General features: G+C 37.0%; 1 protein-coding gene across 2 annotated transcripts in view; it reads left to right on the forward strand.

Moving 5' to 3' along the window:
- The window catches only part of triob (trio Rho guanine nucleotide exchange factor b), a 153017-nt gene that overhangs the window by 122361 nt on the left and 11865 nt on the right, over nucleotides 1-18791 (forward strand). For both annotated transcript variants that reach the window (XM_079626370.1, XM_079626371.1), the window contains exons 36-46: nucleotides 10312-10595; nucleotides 11571-11741; nucleotides 13701-13796; nucleotides 13870-14018; nucleotides 15533-15599; nucleotides 15914-16017; nucleotides 16108-16177; nucleotides 17642-17731; nucleotides 17839-17931; nucleotides 18075-18125; nucleotides 18328-18405. In XM_079626370.1, coding sequence (XP_079482496.1) covers nucleotides 10312-10595; nucleotides 11571-11741; nucleotides 13701-13796; nucleotides 13870-14018; nucleotides 15533-15599; nucleotides 15914-16017; nucleotides 16108-16177; nucleotides 17642-17731; nucleotides 17839-17931; nucleotides 18075-18125; nucleotides 18328-18405 — 1253 coding nt within the window. The remainder of the gene's footprint in view (nucleotides 1-10311; nucleotides 10596-11570; nucleotides 11742-13700; nucleotides 13797-13869; nucleotides 14019-15532; nucleotides 15600-15913; nucleotides 16018-16107; nucleotides 16178-17641; nucleotides 17732-17838; nucleotides 17932-18074; nucleotides 18126-18327; nucleotides 18406-18791) is intronic.

An 18791-nucleotide genomic window follows, 5' to 3' on the forward strand; every position in this document is an offset into this window, starting at 1 on the left:
TCGATATAATTCAACACACGGATGCCCTGGAGTCTCATGGGAGCCAGAGCTGCATCCACGCATTCTGTGAAGGTGCGGGGTGATAAACCTAGGCCGAACGGAAGAACCCGATAATGGTACACTTCGCACCCAAAAGGATGGATACATGGAAGTAAGCGTCCTTCAAGTCTATGGTGACAAACCAGTCATCCGACTGAATCTGTGACACGATCTGTTTGAGTGTAAGCATCTTGAACTTGAGTTTCTGAACCCTGCGGTTTAGTTGGCGCAGATCTAGAATAGGACACAACCCCCCATCCTTTTTTGGAAGAATGAAGTAACGGCTGGAGAAACCTTCAGAAACCTGATAGCCTCAGCGCCAGGACTTGTCTAAGTTTTATTATAGATAACAACAGTCCTCAGATCTTGCTTACCTCATACTAGCTTAGTTCCTACGACCCTCCTCTTCGGAGGATTGTTGGAAAAAGCAGGCACCTCTGCGCCCTGAAACGGCAAACCGACAGGGAAACCGAACTGACTGCTCTACGACCCTCCTCGGAGGATCGTTTTGGGAACGCTGACACCTCGATGTCCTGAAATGGTGAACCGGCAGGAAAACCGAACTGGCAGCGTTGCCCCACCTCAGAGAGTCTCACCCCAGAGGCCGCTGAGGAGAAACGATTTCTCAAAACCGTCCCTTCCCCGGAGGGGACCACCCTCAGAAGCCTGCAGCCTCGGTGTCAGGGCTTCTTCTTCCAAGCTATTTTAGAGATAAAACAGTCCTCAGATCTTGCATATCTATAACTGGCTAAACTGTGACCGCCACCCAGGTCCCCCTCGATTGTGGATGAGCCCGAATGGCGATGCTCTGTTTTGCTGCACTCTATGCTGTGAGGAGCTTTAGTAGGCTGAGACTGCTGAACAATAGATCGGTGAGGAAGAAACCTCTGGAACGCCGCTGAATAGTTTATTTCTTCATTTTATTTTTGTATTTTTTTAAGCAGAGCGTCCAGAAGAACAGATATATTCTATCTTTATTTTTCTTTACATCAGAAAAACTATATAGTTATATCACTCCGTGGCCACCAGTGATGCGCGGGTTGATCCAAAATGAGCGGGTGCCTGCGGTCACCCGCGGTTACGAGTCATCCAAAAATATTTTTAAGGATATTCGGGTCGCGGTCTGTCGGGTCGTTTGAAATAAAGATGCCAATTCAACTTTTGTAATTTATATAGTACTAGACACAATTTTCTATGAAATACATAGGCCTATGCTTTATTGTCTGAATAACTGGCGCGAAGATGACGCACGAGCTCAGTCTGCAGGCAGAGATGAAAGTGGGAAATCCTTATTTAACTTTTGAATGTTGAGCGCGTTATTAACTTTTGTATAAAAGCTGACGCGGGACAAAATGGCCGATTTCCCAACACGTTGAACTGAGCAATGCCATTGTGCCATTTTAATAGGCTACTTTTAAACGCATATAGCTCAGTAATGTCAGTTTTATGTATTTTCTGAGAGGGGGCGGGATTTTTGTTGGGAAAGTCGGGGGTGAGACGCACACTTCGATTAGACTGGATAAACACATGCAGCGTCTTAATTGTTAAGAAAATGAAACGAAATAAATGAATAAATCAAGCCTTTATTACAAAACACTAGGCTATATCATACAGCATTCACAATAATGCTGCGCCCGCACCCCTAGTTCCTACGTCTATGGCCCAATGACGCTATTATGAGCATTTACTAGCTACTTTTAAAAAATGCGGGTCAGGAAGCGGGTCGGGTACAATATTTTAGTTCTTTTTTTTGCGGTCCGAGTTGCGTCAAGTTGGATGAAAACGTCGGTCGGGTGCGGGTTGTTTATACATTGACCCGCGCATCACTGGTGGCCACCAGCAGGAATACACCCGCACTGGCAGCGCTGCGACCCTCCTCAGAGAGATTCGAGCTGCGTCGAGACACGGTGGGAACACCCTGCGTGATTGCGTCGTGAAGCATGTGTATAATCAGTCCAATGGACTGACGAGACGTCATAGGCAGGTGACGGCTCGTCTTGTTTTTTCCTGCCCCTTGTGGCATTGGTAACAATAGAAACAATGGAAATGTTATTTTTCTATCAGTTTTTTTCTTACCTGTGAGATCTAGGACATTTGTGACCCGCCACGGAAACCAGGGACACAAGTCGGCAGCACAACTTACGAGCAAAATGAGAAAGAAGCGTTTTTTTTCAAAACTGGTGATTTTCGCTTTTTTGCAGAATCTGTTAGTTGAGATCACGAAGAAGCCTCTCCATGTTTTAGATATCAATATTGGTATATTTAAAATCGTACATTTTTAGGTTGAAATCGGCTTGTTTTGTGAGATTCTAGCTCGCAGTAGGGGCGTGTCATTGTCTGTGTGTATTTCCATACTGGATAAGCCGGCTTTTGTTTCTTTTGTTATTGCCCCCGCCCTCCAAGGGAACAGCGTGTTAGGACTGGGCGATATATTGATATATTTTTTAAATGGGATATGGAATTAGACCATATCGCATCGATATAGTTCAAAGTTGCGCTGTGATTCTTGCTGCAAGCAGTCTGCTGCGTGCTTTTGTAGCAGTCTGCGTCTCAACAGCCCAGTGTACAACGCGACAAATATTCACATTAAATGTTTACGCAGAGGAACAGGACACTGCAGTTCTCAAAAGTTCATTATTTGCATGTGCTTTAAAGCCTTGCCGGTTAAACATGTCATTCGCTGCTGAAGCGCTGTTCTAATGTGCTTTTCTGAGCACAAACAGCCGACGCGCGCGTGCACTAAAAGCCTTTCTAACAGTGCCTGGATACTGGACTAAGTTATCTTTCGAGTCTTTTTGAGCTAATACTGTCAAATACATTCAAGGTTTACATAAAGAAAGTTGGTTATGTCTAAACTGAAAGCAAACCGAGAAAATTGAGAGAAATCTGCGTGTCATATTATGCGTACATATTAGACGCGTTGCTTTCAGGTCTTAAAGAGACAGTAGCCCTAATAGTAACACGCTGCCGCTTGTCCTTAAAGGGATTGTTCACCCAAAAATAAACTTTTTGTCATTCTTTACTCACTCTAATGTTGTTCCAAACCTGTATTTATTTAAAAGAAGATATTTGGAAGAATGTGGGTAACCAGACAGTTGCTGGTCCCCATTGACTACCATAGGAAATAAATATAGAAGTCACTGGGGAACATCAACTGTTTGGTTACCCACATTCTTCCAAATAACTTCAACAGAAGAAAGAAACTTATTCAGGTTTAAAACAACTTGAGAGAGTAAATGATGACAATTAAACATTTGGGGAGAACTATCCATTTAATGTTAATAAAACAACATCACACACTGCTCTTGACTGAGAACTTTAATAGTAACTTTAATAAGAATCAATGTATAATTTATACAGTGAAGTCCATATTTGGCTTTGACTTTCACTGTACATTTGCTCTCACTTTGAGTAAAAAATATCGGTATATATATATCATATATCGATTATTCAGCCTAAATATATCGGGATAAGACTTTTGGTCCATATCGCCCAGCCCTACAGCGTGGTTACTTTTTATGCAGCGCTCTAGCGGCTCTATCTGATATCAAAAGAGTTGCCTATACAGTTTTATCGGTAGATGCTAAGAGACATTTATTTATATATTACCTGTTTGCAAACTTTTTTTATTTCTTTGATGGCACATTTTCCTGACCTTTTTGCTCCCCCATGTGCTTTACAGGGGGTATGGCTTATCTAAATGAGATGTAAATGAGCCCTATTGTCACTCCCAGCAGCAGAGAGAGGCGAGAACTGCTCAATCTTTAGAGGCAGATTTCTCCACTTTTAATTTTTTTGAGTGCCTACCTTCAAATGGCCACAACTTCTCCAAATATTATCAGATTTCCATGTGTTACACATCGTTAGAAAGCTTGGAGACTACACTTTCAGAATCTGTGAATAACTCAAAATGCCCCAGAACCGACATGTGTCCTTACTTTCCGTGACCGGTCACATTTATTAAGATCATGTGGTCCATTTAAAAAAATCTGTTGTATTCAAGGTTATTCGAGCTTTGTGGTGAAATACAGTTTTGCATATGAAAACATTTATGATGAGTCGGCATAAATTAATTTTGGAGCAATCTTATTGTTGATAGGTTTTTAAGGAATTAACTCAGCTATAGTAAGTACTTCAGCTGCAGTTCGTCAGTTCCTCATGATCAAAGACGTGTAACATGAAATTCATGGTGGTTAGTCACTGCTTTTGAAAACTCTGAATTGGCCATGATTTGTGACAAAGAAATGACTACAAAGGAAGAGCATGTGGTAAAACTAAGAGGGTCACCAGGCACATATTTTTGAGGTCACCCCCACAAGGATGACTGGGCAGCATCTGAGAGAAGATCATTAGTGTGTGCAGGGTGTGGTGTTCAGTTTGGAGAAATCTGGGAAGTTACTGAAACTGACTTATTTTTAACTCTTGATGTAGTTAGAAATCTACTCAAATATCCATCTATCCATCTATCTATCTATCTATCTATCTATCTATCTATCTATCTATCTATCTATCTATCTATCTATCTATCTATCTATCTATCTATCTATCTATCTATCTATCCATCAACAATGAATGTCGAGGAGATAGTTAATGAAACACTTTAACGTATTATAAAAGTCATATTGGAACTAATCAGTTAGATGCATTTAATTTCAATCTTTGTACCGTAACTACATTATAAGTCTCATACCTGTCATATTTTAAGTCCATTTTATGACATCATAAGTAGGCAAGCACCTTTCCTTTTGAAGAGGTCATGGGAAATGTCAAACAGCCGGTTCTCTTACAGCAAGGACAATTAGTATTTATAGAATGCGAAATAGGAACCGTCATAACTCATGATGACCAGTGTATTCTACCTCTTCAAATTGCTGTCCTGGCTATTTCGTTAGCTGAAATGTTCAAGGTATATTTTAAGGCAGCTGATGCAACGTGTCCAGAGGGGCTGAAAAAATCCAACTTTTATATTATGAGACCAGAGCAGAATCCTCAGCAGAATTTTGATTAGTTCTGGCATAAGCAGTTACGGATCTGCGTGTGTGTGCGTGGAGCAAAGGAAGCAGTTTGACTGGCCACAGACCAGCTACTGTTAAGCAGCCAAAGACGCTTAAACAGGGAGATCTTTGTAGCCGCCCGCTCCGGTGCAGCCTTTAAGAGAGGCAGCCATTTGTGTAGGTGATATAGAGGCAGTTGTTTGTATAGTTAACTTCATTTTCATGCTGTGACCTGATATTGTCAGCCGCACTGTACAATTTCAAACTGTCATTTACTTCTGGGATGTATTATTACTGTGCTCCCAATACAAAATGCTTAAAATGTTCGAACAGGTCAAAGCTTGACTGATGTTGTTTTGCAGAATGCAGTCATCCACTTGACATTTCAGGAATCCTCACATTAAATACTTGACTAAAATCTTAATGAAAATAATGGTTAGCTATTTTAATCTAATTGAGTGAATCTCACAATCCTGTCAAGATTCATAAACCAAAAGTCATATATTTTTTATATGAAACTTAGTTTCTATCTTTTTACATTATGTCCATAACAGACCATAACATTTTTGAGATTCCCCCTATTAGAAAATGAGTAAAAATAGCTGAAAGAGTCTCAATTTGAGAAAATTGAGACTCTTTTGGGATCACGTCTTTCATATTAAAGGATTGCAGGTTACACCTCTTTCCTCTCTTTGAGTCTTCTCATCCGGTTTTCCCTTCCTCCCTCTCTCATTCTGAGCATAACTTAGTCACAGCTGTGCATGGAACAACCAAACCTCCCTCTTTCTCCATCCCCCTTCCTCTCTCCCTCCCTTTCTTTCATAGTCCATCACTCTCTTCTCAGCATTATGTGGTAAATTCTTTTCAGTTTAGAGGAGTTAGTGTAGGTGTCCTCCTCCGTTCATATCATCTCCTGGGGTATGGCACATGGAATACACTCATTTTTATCAGTCAGGTCACTCTGTCACATGGGTTCAGCTTCAGGACGCTCAGAGAACTGCAAGTATTGGCTGCTGGATTTGGGTACGTTCCTCACAGGACAACAACACTGTCAGAACTGAATGCAGTCATCGTAACGAAGCTTAATATAATGCAGCTTGTTTATTTAAGAAGATATTGAAGAAAGTTAAGCGTAGGGTATGTTGATATGCAGATTTATTTTAAGGTACAGAAACTACATGAAGAAATAGTCATTTTTATTTGTGTCTGTTTTTATTAAATTCAAAGTAGATGTGATTTACAGTAAAGTGAATTTATTGGTCAATAATGTATTACTCAGCATCTGATAAGGACAAAGCTTGGTTGTTGATTTATTTAGCTGGACTTTCTCTGTTACAGACGTCTTCTATAGATGTCCCTGTGTCTGTAGAATATTCTTCATATTAATTCACATTAGTTAATTTATTGACATATTCTTCATATTAGTTTGGTTACAATGTCACTTCAGTGGAAATTTTACACCGACACGGTTGATTTTTGAGGCTCCGGTCAGCTTTTAAAAGTTGTCTCTGGATCTGCAAACATAAAAGCAGACAGTCAAAGTAATTTTTTTTGCTTTTTTTGCTTTATTTGTATCTAAATTGTAGTACTTTTTTGCATTAAAATGCAATACACTGAAATGAAGGGGGGGGGGGGGGGGGCTCTTCTATGATGTTTTTTTATTTTTTGACTTGAAATTAATTTAGACATTTTTGAGCATAATCAAAAATATCGGAGTTATCAAACTGTCCTGTTTTCACAATGAGGAAAGTTATTACCGGTATTAAATTCCTAAAAGAATGACAGAAAAATTTTAATTATTGAGTAGTTTATCGTAAAATTGTATTTTTACAAAATTATTATTATTTGAAAAATCATGGTTTGACTATGCAGGTAAAATAACTTGGTGTCAACAACAACGAGACTTTTTATTTGACCTTTTTACATAAGGTTGATGATTAATAATTTTTATGACTGAATAATTCATGATTTTTGTCAAATTAAATGAAGTATACCTCAGATCTTTATCGGGATAATTGCCACAATGTATATGCTCAAATGTATTCAATGGGTTATTACTTTTTACTTAACATAAATTCAGAATTCAAAATTTAACTTTTCATAAAAAATAGTATAGACGTTTTCCTTCTTTTTTTTTACCATACAGTATGAAACCAACATAGAACATAGATTTTTCCTTCTTTCTTTTTATCTTGGACACTGTCATTTGTCATTGGCCTGAATATCATAGGAATAGAAATTCATGATGGTGTTTATATTTGGCTTTTGTTCATAGGCTGTCTGATTTAGATGTTACAGTATGTTGGTGTTTACAGGTGCTCTTGGTCAGGGCTCTGCTTGAACAGTTCACACAAAAATGAAAATTGTGTCATCATTTACACACCATCAAGTTGTTCCAAACCTGTATGAATTTCTTTCTTCTACTAAACACAAAAAAGAACACAGGTAACCAAACTGTTGATGGGACCCATAGTATGAAAAAAAGGGGGTCCCATCAACTGTATGGTTACCCATATTATTATCTGTGTGTGTGTTTAGCAGAAGAAAGATATAAAGGTTTGGAACAACTTGAGGGTGAGTAAATTATTACACAATTTTATATTATAATTATATATCCCATTTATAAAGATTGTCAGGCATATGTAGCAAAACATTGTGGAACCTGTGCATGTGTTTTTGAGTGAGTCTTTTTTATTTATCCGGACATAAGAGGCTCTCAGATAAACAGACTAGATCTTTCTAAATAATACCCAGCAGTCAATGAAGTGAGAGGCTCAAAGTATGAGAAAGCATCAATCTGTCACACCTCAAGCATTCTTAGTTAATGAACATTACCTCAGTTGGGATGGAATGTTTCTTTAAAAATTGTTTTTCAACAAGTTTCCTTTAAGATTTCAGCGTTCAATGTTTATATATGATTTATATCTTTGAATAATGTACAAGTCACTGTAAGGTTCCTATGAGGAGACTGGTTGTGTCCTCTACAGGCGACACACGGCTCATTTCTGTGGCACTGAAGGCTCGGGTTGTTCAGGTGTGAATTTAACGACACCGTTCAGGAGGAATGGATTTATAACAGAACCAGAAAAACACCACAAACCACAACTGATATATCTAACATCATATAGGAAAATTGTATTAAATGATGCTATTGTCAGGGATATTCAGTCATTTTGCTCGTTTAGTTTCATCGTTTTTTAGTTTGTCGGATATTGTTTGTGTCTCAAACGCTGTTACGTTACTTGTAGATTATTTGAGTTTGTTCAATTAAATACTTTTATTTTTGAATGAATCTTCATCTGATCTTCTTCTTATTCACTGCAATCTTGACAGCTGTTATGTACAAGTAAAGTCACAAGCTTTTCCAGTCAGAAGAATTTTTCAGAAAAGTTATGTTGTTGACTTTGTAAAAACCAACATGTCTGTGTTAAACTGACTTATTTAAGGTTTATATCCTGCTGTGAAGATTATAAATTAAGACGGTAACAAACACGCACTCGCTAAATTATCCACAGCGGTCTGTTACTCAGATGTTATCTGTTTTAGATAAACCGCCCAAAAACCGGTGCAAAAAAAATAACTAACTGTGATTGGTCACTTTACATGTCAGTCAGACGGTTCTCGTCTATTATTGGGCAAAATAAGCAACAATGAGCGTTTATTCAAATCCTTTGTGAATTAGTTCAAATGAGACATTGCAATTAATTTGTTCACAATTCTTTGCTGATATAGAAGTGTTCATCACTCAAAATTGAAAGATTTTGGATTTTGTTTACCAGGTGTGGCTGTGCGTGCGTGCGTGTGTGCGTGTGTGTGTGTGTGTGTGTGTGTGTGTGTGTGTACACTGTCCACAGTGAGGGGACAAACTACTGACAGCTGAGAATTCACATATAAAACATATGAAAGAGTCAAGTTAGGTCATCTTTAATTATATAGCACTTTATACAACACAGATTGTTTCAAAGCAGCTTTAGAGGGATAAACAGGAAAATAGTCAGTGATGCAAATTTCATCAAATATAAGACAAAGTCACATTCTGCTGTAAAGCAGCTCTACAAAGACAATATAGTGTCATTTTTCAGCTCATGTCAGTTCAGTGTTGATTCAGTTCAGTAACTGTGAAGTTCATCAATTATGAAACGAGTTCAATTCAGCTATAAGCAGCTCTACACAAGGAAATAGTGTCGTTATTCATCCTCAGTTGGAAGTTATAGACTGTATATGTATTTTTATAGTAACGGTCAATAAAGATTTATTTATCTGCTCTTGATTTTTCCACTCCTCCCCTGAAGACCGTTCATCAGAGGCCTTGGATGCTTTTATTCTGCACATCAATAGACTTGAAAAGAATATATTATGCAAGCTTTATGTAAGGACATACTCTCTGAGGAGCAGAGCAAGGTCTTTTAAGAGTGTTCTGCTGTTTCAGTTTTGAAGAGGGCTGAAAACAGAAACCGCTCTGAAGTGAAAAGTAGAGCTATGATTTGCATCACCTTGTGGTGAAAAGAAAAGAAAAAAACACTCACACTCTTGGACCTCACAATAAACCCCCAGAATAATTAACAACTGGTAAAATATACTTTATATAATTTTAGTTAAGTGTATCAATTGTATTAGTTATATGTAGTTATTATAGTTATAAATAATACAGTAAACTGTGGTACAATGACATTGCAGTAATTCTGTTTTGAGAAATGAAGTTGCCCCACAAATATTTAGGCAATTGAAACCATATTCAAATGTCTTTGTGTTATACCACAAAATAAATGGCATTTATTTAAAATAAATAAATACAGAAAGTATGCTTTTTCGAGCTAAATTTCACAAAAAGAAAGTTTTAAGTTCTAAAAGAATCTATGATGTAGCATTTGTTTCGGTGATGCCACTTGATTTAATTCTGTCATTTAGACATTTTATTTGTGACCAAAGTCATAATTAAAATGTAAAAGTATCCAAATATGTTTGCCCATTCATACGTGTGCTGCATGTCTGCATCATATGTTTATTTACATGCAGATTATTTTGTAAATTATGTAAACAATTTAAGAGAAATTTAAGAGCTTGTGTTATTAATAACACTTAACAATATGGTATACCATGCAGTTGTTGAATTCTTCATTTTGATTGACATTATTGGTTCATTATTATATGACTACACAGCTATAAACTCATGTTAGTTGTGATCAAAGTTTTTTTCAGCAGTTTAGTAAAACAATAACACTGACTAGACCCAGTAAGACATGTAAACACTTCTCTATCTCTCTCTCTTTCTTTAAAGACACGCTCTCAGTGTCCAGTAATGAAGGAGGAATTTCGGGCAGTGCCACGCTGCAGCCGGGTCATTTGCAGAGCTCTCCTGGACCCAAACGGCCCGGAAATACTCTGCGCAAGTGGCTGACCAGTCCCGTCAGACGACTCAGCAGCGGCAAAGCAGACGGCCACGTAAAGAAACTCGCACACAAGCACAAGAAGAGTCGAGATGTTCGCAAGAACGCAGACCCCGGCTCACAGAAAGACTCGGATGACAGTGCCGCCACACCACAGGATGAGACCATAGAGGAGGTTGGTGACCAAACCAATGTTATAGCGCACGCACAAACCCATTACTTTTATCTGGTGTATTAACTTTACCAGTGCAATCAGTAAAAAAAAAATCTGCATTGAATTGTGTATCAATTAATGTATTAGTACAATTGTTTGCATGCATTCATTCGAAAGTTTTGGGTCGGTACAATCATTTATTTGTATTTAAGACATTGATACTTTTATTCAGCAAGGACAAATTAATTAATCAAAAGTTACAGTACATTTGATATTGTTAAAAAATATTTCAAATAAATAAATTAGATTTTTTTTCTTGAAAAAGAATCCTGAAAAAGTATTATGATCTCCAAAAATATATATAGCAGCACAACCGGTTTCAATTGTGAAAATAATAAGAAATGTTAATCAGGCACCAAATCAGCATTTTCAAATGATTTTTTTTTAAGGGTCATGTGACTGAAGACTGATGTAATGGCTGCTAAACATTTTTTAGCTTTGCCATCACATTTTAAAATCCAATAAAATAAAATAGTAAATTGTAATGATATTCCACTGTTATTTTCATCAAATAAGTGCAGGCTTATAGACCCCACTCTTTTGATTGGTCTATTCTATTATATATCTATATAAAAAAAAATTTAAGTTTGCAACAGTGAAAAAGGGTTGAAACAGTTTCCAGACAAGTAAATGTCTATGGTAGTTTGTTAGTTGCCACTCCTATCCTGGAGAATGCATTTGAAACGTCAATGAAAGCAGAAGTAAATGTAGCACGTTGTCTGTTTTTAAGTGTTGCACTGTATGATTTGTAACTGTCTAAGTGTTATTTATGTCTTGTGGTTTCCAGTGTAGAGCAGTTATAAATACAGTGCAGCGCTTCCGCTAGTGATATTTTGGTATGAAAATGTGCCGCAGCTGCCGAGCTGTTTCATAGCTTAACAATGTTTATCTCTCTTTCTTTCTTTCTTTCTGTTTCTCTCTCTTCTGTCCTCACAGAGGATGAGAAATGAGGGCTTGAGCAGTGGCACTCTGTCCAAGTCTTCCTCCTCAGGGATGCAGAGCTGTGGTGAGGAGGAGGGAGAGGAAGGGCCAGACTCGGTTCCCCTGCCGCCCCCTATGGCCATCCAACAGCACAGTCTTCTGCATCAGGACTCCCAGGAGGACAAGGTAACTGCTGAAGCGTCGCCAAATCAACATGGATGGGTTTTGATATCCATTTTGATTTGAGATTACATTACTTTTTTGAAACCTGCTATTTTAGACTAAACAAAGTAAAATCGTTTTTTCATAAAGTCAACATGAAATCTTATTTGGCTCTGTTACATAATTAAAACACGGTCTTCTTGGTCTTATCATGCAAGATTCGTCAGTGCATGTTTTATATATATATATGTGTGGTAACACTTTATTTTACAGTGTCTTTGTTACATATGTTACATGTACTTACCATAATAGTAACAGTAAATTATGCATAATTACATGCAACTAACCCTAAACCAAACCCTAATCCTATAGTAAGTACATGTAGTTGCTTAATATTACTCAGTACTTAAATATATAATTACACTGTAACAATGACACCTTAAAATAAAGTGTAACCAAAAATGTCTTTAGCTCAAAATTAAATGTAAATGTAACTTGCTCCACCACACCAGATTCAATAGGACATTGCGTTTTGGCTGATGTCACCTAGTGTCGGTGCGGTCAAATCCACAATATTATTGATTTGCCTGCACAGACACTATTGGTTGAGAACTGAACGACGACGATGACATCATTTGTTCTGCAGACCTGCTTTATAGATGAAATTAACTAAATGTTATAATTGATGATCTGACTGAACTGACTTCAGCTGAACAATTAAAAAAAATGTTGCCGTACAACCAAAAATATATTGTCCTGTTGTTGCACATTACATGTAGTTACTATTATAATTACTATAAATTGTGCTGAATTACATGAAGACTACCTAAACCACACCCTAATCTATATTACTATAAAATAATCTAATGAATTATAGATTAATTACCTAATATATTATTATAAAAACTATATTACTATTGGGATACAGTGAGATGCATTGAGGTTGAGGGTTCATTTCTTATTTCGCATTGAAATATTTCACATTGCGAAGTAGAATGTGTTGCAAATGCCATTTCATATTGACTTTAACCTATGGTAATGATAGTTTAGAAGAAGACCAGTGAGGTCTCTGTCAGGCATCTCTAACTGCTGTCTGTTTTCTCTTTGTTTCTTAATGTTCTCCAGCATTATGTTGATTTCTGTTCTGCCTCTGTTTTGTCTCAGTTTCCTTATCTCTCTATGTAGTCTTCTCTCCTCCAGCCGTCTCCTGTTCTTTCCTTCTATTCAGTCTTTTTTCTACTTTTATACCTCATCCTTGCATATTTTCCTTCTTTGTTTGAATACTCCACACGTCCTCAGTTGTGCTTTGCCAGAACTTGAGGCACAGATTCAGTAGCATTCTGACTTCTGACTGTTAGCCTGTGAACGCCCTTCTGTCCGTGACCTCTATGTGCTTTTTAATGGAGTATTTGTGTGTACAATAACATGTGGTGGGCCATGTATGCACCTACTCTTTACCCAAAACAACCCAAATCTTCCAAACCAAAGTTCCTACTTCCGTTCCCCCCATATTAGCCCCTACCACTCTGAAATCAGCCCCCGATTGGCTGGCGAATCCAGAAACCACACTCATTACCATATTTGGAAGGGAATGTTTCCGCCTTCAGTGTCAGAACACTACAATGGTGAGCATCGTTGCAGATTCACATAATAATTTAATATTGAAGTCTAGTCAATTATGTAACTGTAACCCAAAAGGGAAGCCACTCCACTTAATAAACTAGTCCTCATGGGGGAAAGGACAGGTAGGGCATTTAACATGCAAATTAGACCACTTAGTTAACCACCAATAAATAATCAATTGATGAGTAAGCGGTATATCCCTTTTGAAACAAGAAATAAACTGTGGAAACAAGCCTAAGGTGGTAGTCTTGCTGGTTTCCAACCTGACCAATATTTTTATTTATTTATTTTTAATCATATTTATGATAGTCCTACCTTTGTGAGATTCTAAATATTGTTACTTGTTTTCTTTTTGCGTAGGCTAACTCCCGTCTGTCCGGACGTCCCAGCAGTTCAGAGACACCGAGTGCAGCTGAACTGGTCAGCGCTATTGAGGAACTCGTCAAGAGCAAAATGGTGGGAGATCATAGTCCATCTTTTCACATTGAATATTTTTGTATTGTCCACTGAATTCTTTTCTCTCCCTCAGAGTCTGGAGGACAGGCCCAGTTCTCTCCCTGTTGAGAAAAGAGATAGCAGTAGCCCTTCCTGCATCCCATCGGATAACTCCTTCCTGTCTTCCTCCTCTCCCATCGATGAGATGGATGAACGCAAGACTGGCTTCCTCAAGAGGCGACAGTGAGTCCCTCTCTTATTTTCCTCAGATATTTCCATTTTATAGTTATTGTTCTTGGTGTAAACGGGCCTTAAGACAGCACCAAAATCGAATCTCTTGTGTGGAACCTTGTAATATTCCACTGACTTGGAATATAAATCACATCAGGGCTTCATCTCTCAATACGAATGTTGACACTTTAACCTCTGCACGAAAAGTTTTGCAGATAGTAGCATAGAAGTTTTAAAAAAGCAGGACTGGTACTTAAATAAATGGCAAAAAGAGCAAAAGAAGATAAACGAGTTTAAGACTTGACACATCATAGAAAGTAAAAATAACTCTTTAGACATGAGGGACTCGTTTTATGACTCCATACTATCTTGGTATGCTCTTGTTTAATGTAAATTAGTTCAATAGGGATCATTTAGAATATTGATTGTACATTACGATATATCATGCGAATTGCCTCTAATTATTGTGTTTGCTTTTAAAGGTCAGTGGCAAACTATAGTCTGAACTTTGAGCATCACATTATAATGCTTTACATTGGGTTGAGTTAGCTGTAGCTTCAAGATTTATTTCATAGAGTTCAATACATTGAGGAACATTAGCTACCGTATGTATCCATCCAAAGTTTAACTATTTAAGTCACATAAAATCACATAAAACATTTGTGAATAAAGCACAGTGAGTCGAAGAGATCAAAATTGACGCTTTCTGATAAACTCTCACCAAAAATCAAGGTTGAACTACGTGTACTTACAGTGTACTGTATGTACCTTAGAAAGTACTGGGCAATATAAGGTAACTGCATGGGTTAAGGTAGGGGTCAGCAACCTATGGCATGCTGAGGGTTAATCACTGGCACGTGAGCAAAAGTGAGATAGATGTATGTTTTTTTTTTAGAAAAAGTACCTCTTACCTGTATACGAACCTTGAATTTCCAGTTATGTCCCTCTTTGGCTAATGTATTTTCAAGATGGAGGCGCAACATGGCTTCCGCCATTCGAGCAGCTCACCCGTATGTATTATAAATGGCAGATTCTACGCTTAAGAGAATACTTGATTAGTTGGTAGAAGTAATTATACATTAATGAGCACATATCATTTTGAAAGAACAAAGTGATTTTTGCTAAGAATCAACTTAAAAAATGACACAGTGTACCTTTAAGGTTGGATTTATACATACTATTAAAAGCATACATTTATACATACATTAGCGCGACCACTGCGCATCACGCACACACAAGTTACTGACTGACAGCGAACAGCTTGTTCCTTTGAACATAGCATGACATGATATAAATGTCATGTGAAAGGGTGCATAGGCAGCATTGATTCCTGTAGAGTACTATAATTAGCATCACAAAATACATAGCACACTCAAATATTGGGTACATTTTAATAAGATTTTTAAATTAGAAATATTTTTACAGAAACTAAATGTGTTTTTTTTCCACTGAGATTTCATCTTTTTTTCATCTTGGTTTGTTTTTGGTTTAAATCTAAATGTCCTAATGTCTTTTTTTTTCTCCAGTTATGTTCTGCTGGAACTGGTCGAGACAGAGAGGGACTACGTGAGAGACCTTGGTGCAGTCGTGGAGGTGGGATTATATTCAGTTCTTTTAACAAACACCGCTCTGAGATCACTATGGTGACCACTTGTAACCAAACACATTAATTCAAGTAAACACAATCGGCAGCTGCTGTCAGGGTTAACTTCTGTTTGTTCAGTAGTCTATATATATTAAGGGCTTACACAACTTGTTGTGAATTGATCACATGATCTGTTTGACTGTCTCTCTGAAAGATTGGTTTGGATTTGCTTCTAATTCAGAATGATAACCCAGTGTTGATCACATGTGTTATCTGTCACTGTCTACATGGTAACTGTACTCGTGTGTCCCGGCACCTGCAGGGCTACATAAGCAGGATGAAGGAAGAGGGTGTACCCGACGACATGAAGGGCAAAGATAAGATTGTCTTTGGGAACATTCACCAGATTTATGACTGGCATAAAGAGTATGTGAAAATTATGCACTTAGCTTCCATATTAAGACCCTAGTTTGATTTTCTGCCATTAATGTTAATGTAAACCTCTGCTTTTTGTAGCTTATTTCTTAGTGAACTGGAGAAGTGCTTGGAGGACCCTGATAGGCTCGCACCCCTGTTTATCAGACAGGTATGATGTGATTTCTCTCTAACTAAAGCCCTATTCAGACGGGTTTTCTAAACGATGTTTGAATTACAATTATTATCACTTTAATTTATTATTTGTTGATATAATTGTATTTATTATAAAAAAACCTAAGTAAAATGCACAGGTGTATAGCAGTGGCTGTTTATAATAAATTTGCAAAAGTGAGAGAAATATATCTTAGTCGTACCTGACAGATATTAAAATGGGCAGTCTTAGCAAGTTTCTGCGATTTGTCTCTATTTATTAATTTTGTAATGTTATTTATTTAAAGGTTATTTATTTATAGACCATCCATATTGAAACTAATATTGCCAAACGATAGCTCAGGTAGGTCAAAAAAATGCAGGTGGAGAAGCATTAGGATAATGCAATATCAGCAATCACAGACATTCACATTCGGGCGGGATTAGATCTCTCAGTCAGAGGACCGTTGAGTTTACTGAAAATAATTTGTATTTTCTCTGGATATTTGAAAAAGATTGTGTGAGATAAACACAGAAGATTCAGAGGGGATTAAAATCGCAAAGTACTGTGAAACACAAATATCTCTACGTCCCCCTGGAAAACTAGTCCCGTCCGAATAGGGCTTAAGACAACTACAATTGCAAGGTGCATCTGTGTTAAATTCAAAGGTGAAGTGTGTATTTTCTGTTCTACTACACAAAATATTTTCTTAAACACTTCTTCCATCTACTATTGGTCAGCTAAACTGATAGTCCCATCCCTAACTTACATAAGTGGTTGAGCCAATGTTGCCGAGTCATTTTGGGGGGCAACAGCTCTCGACTTGTTTCAATCCATATATTTTAACTGTCAACAATCACAGGTTTTGATACATACAGGTGAAACTCGAAAAATTAGAATATCTTGCAAAAGTTCATTTATTTCAGTAATTCAAATTAAAAGGTGAAACTAATATATTATATTGACTCATTACATGCAAAGTGAGATATTTGTTTGTTATAATTTTGATGATTATGGCTTACAGTTTATGAAAACCCCAAATTCAAAATTAGAATATTTTGAAAAGTTTTTATAAGCTGTAAGCCATAATCAAAATTATAACAAATAAAGGCTTGAAATATCTCACTTTGCATGTAATGAGTCTATATAATATATTAGTTTCACTTTTTAAGTTGTAATTACTGAAATAAATTAACTTTTGCATGATATTCAAATTTTTCGAGTTTCACCTGTACATAAATAAGACGGCTTGTTTATATATAAAATGAACAGCTTTTTTTTTTGTTCTGAAAATAAACAAATCTGATTGTCATGTTCTGTGTTGGTTTTATTTCCTGTACTCTCAGTGTGTAAGTTCCTGTTTTCTTTGTTCATTTAGTTTCCATTGCTAGTTTGTTTCTATAGTTACTAATAGTTTATTTAGTATGATGATTAATGATAATGATTCTGACTTCTGTGTCTGACATTTTGTTTTGACTACAGGAACGAAGACTCCACATGTACATTGTGTACTGCCAAAACAAGCCCAAATCAGAGCACATTGTTTCCGAGTACATCGACACATATTTTGAGGTAAGACTCAAGTCACTGTCTGCATCCTGCCTGACATTTTAAACATGAGTCATGAAAAGTGAGACAGATTCATAACCACACTCATCTTTTCTTTGTATCTTCATCAGGAGTTAAAGCAGAGGTTAGGCCACAGGCTACAGATCACGGATCTACTGATTAAACCAGTGCAGCGGATCATGAAATACCAGCTTCTGCTGAAGGTCAGGCAGGGAAATTGCAGAAGCAATGTAGCCATTCTTTCTAGTAGTACTGACCCATACTTATGTGAAGCATGGATGATCTTTGAGAATAGATATTTTTCTTGTTTTATTCTGACATCCTTGTTCTGATTGCATCATTTTAGGATTTCCTTAAGTTCTCCAAAAAGGCTGGTTTGGACACTGTAGAATTAGAGGTAAGTGTATTTGTTAAGATATGGGTTAGTATTTAACTTGAAAAAAAAAAAAAAACACCTAGCAACACCCTAGCAATGACCCACTACACCTTAGTAATACACTGGCAAATTTTACACAAAGCACAAGCAAGCACCAATCATGTTTTTCTTCAGAAATCTTTTTAAAATGTAGTTGCTAACATTGCTGTATGCTCTCTCACAGAAAGCGGTAGAGGTGATGTGTGTTGTTCCTAAACGCTGCAATGACATGATGAATGTTGGACGCCTCCAAGGATTTGATGTAAGATGAATAACCTTTTTTATAAAAAATGATGAGCGTGTAGGTGGGAAGTTAAAAGCACAGCCATTAACAATTGTATGTACATATATTAGCAGTAATTCCTTTAATTCTGATTCAGCTAAAAGGCAACAAATGAAACCAAGAATTGCAGTGAATGTCTCCAAATAAAAAACATGGGAGAATCACACAATATTTCGAAATAGACTGTATAGAGAGTCTTATTGTTAATGTTTAGTATACTTTTTTTTAACCTAAGGCACAGTCACATTTCATTGAAATGTTGTGTGTAAATTGTTTTTATACTGTTGTTGAGATGTTTGAAGCAGATCTCACACAATAGTAATTTTCAAACAAAGCAGCTTTCTTTTTGTTAACGCGGCAAATCC

The sequence above is a fragment of the Phoxinus phoxinus genome, assembly GCF_949152265.1.
Source record: "Phoxinus phoxinus genome assembly, chromosome: 10".
Lineage (NCBI taxonomy): Eukaryota > Metazoa > Chordata > Actinopteri > Cypriniformes > Leuciscidae > Phoxinus > Phoxinus phoxinus.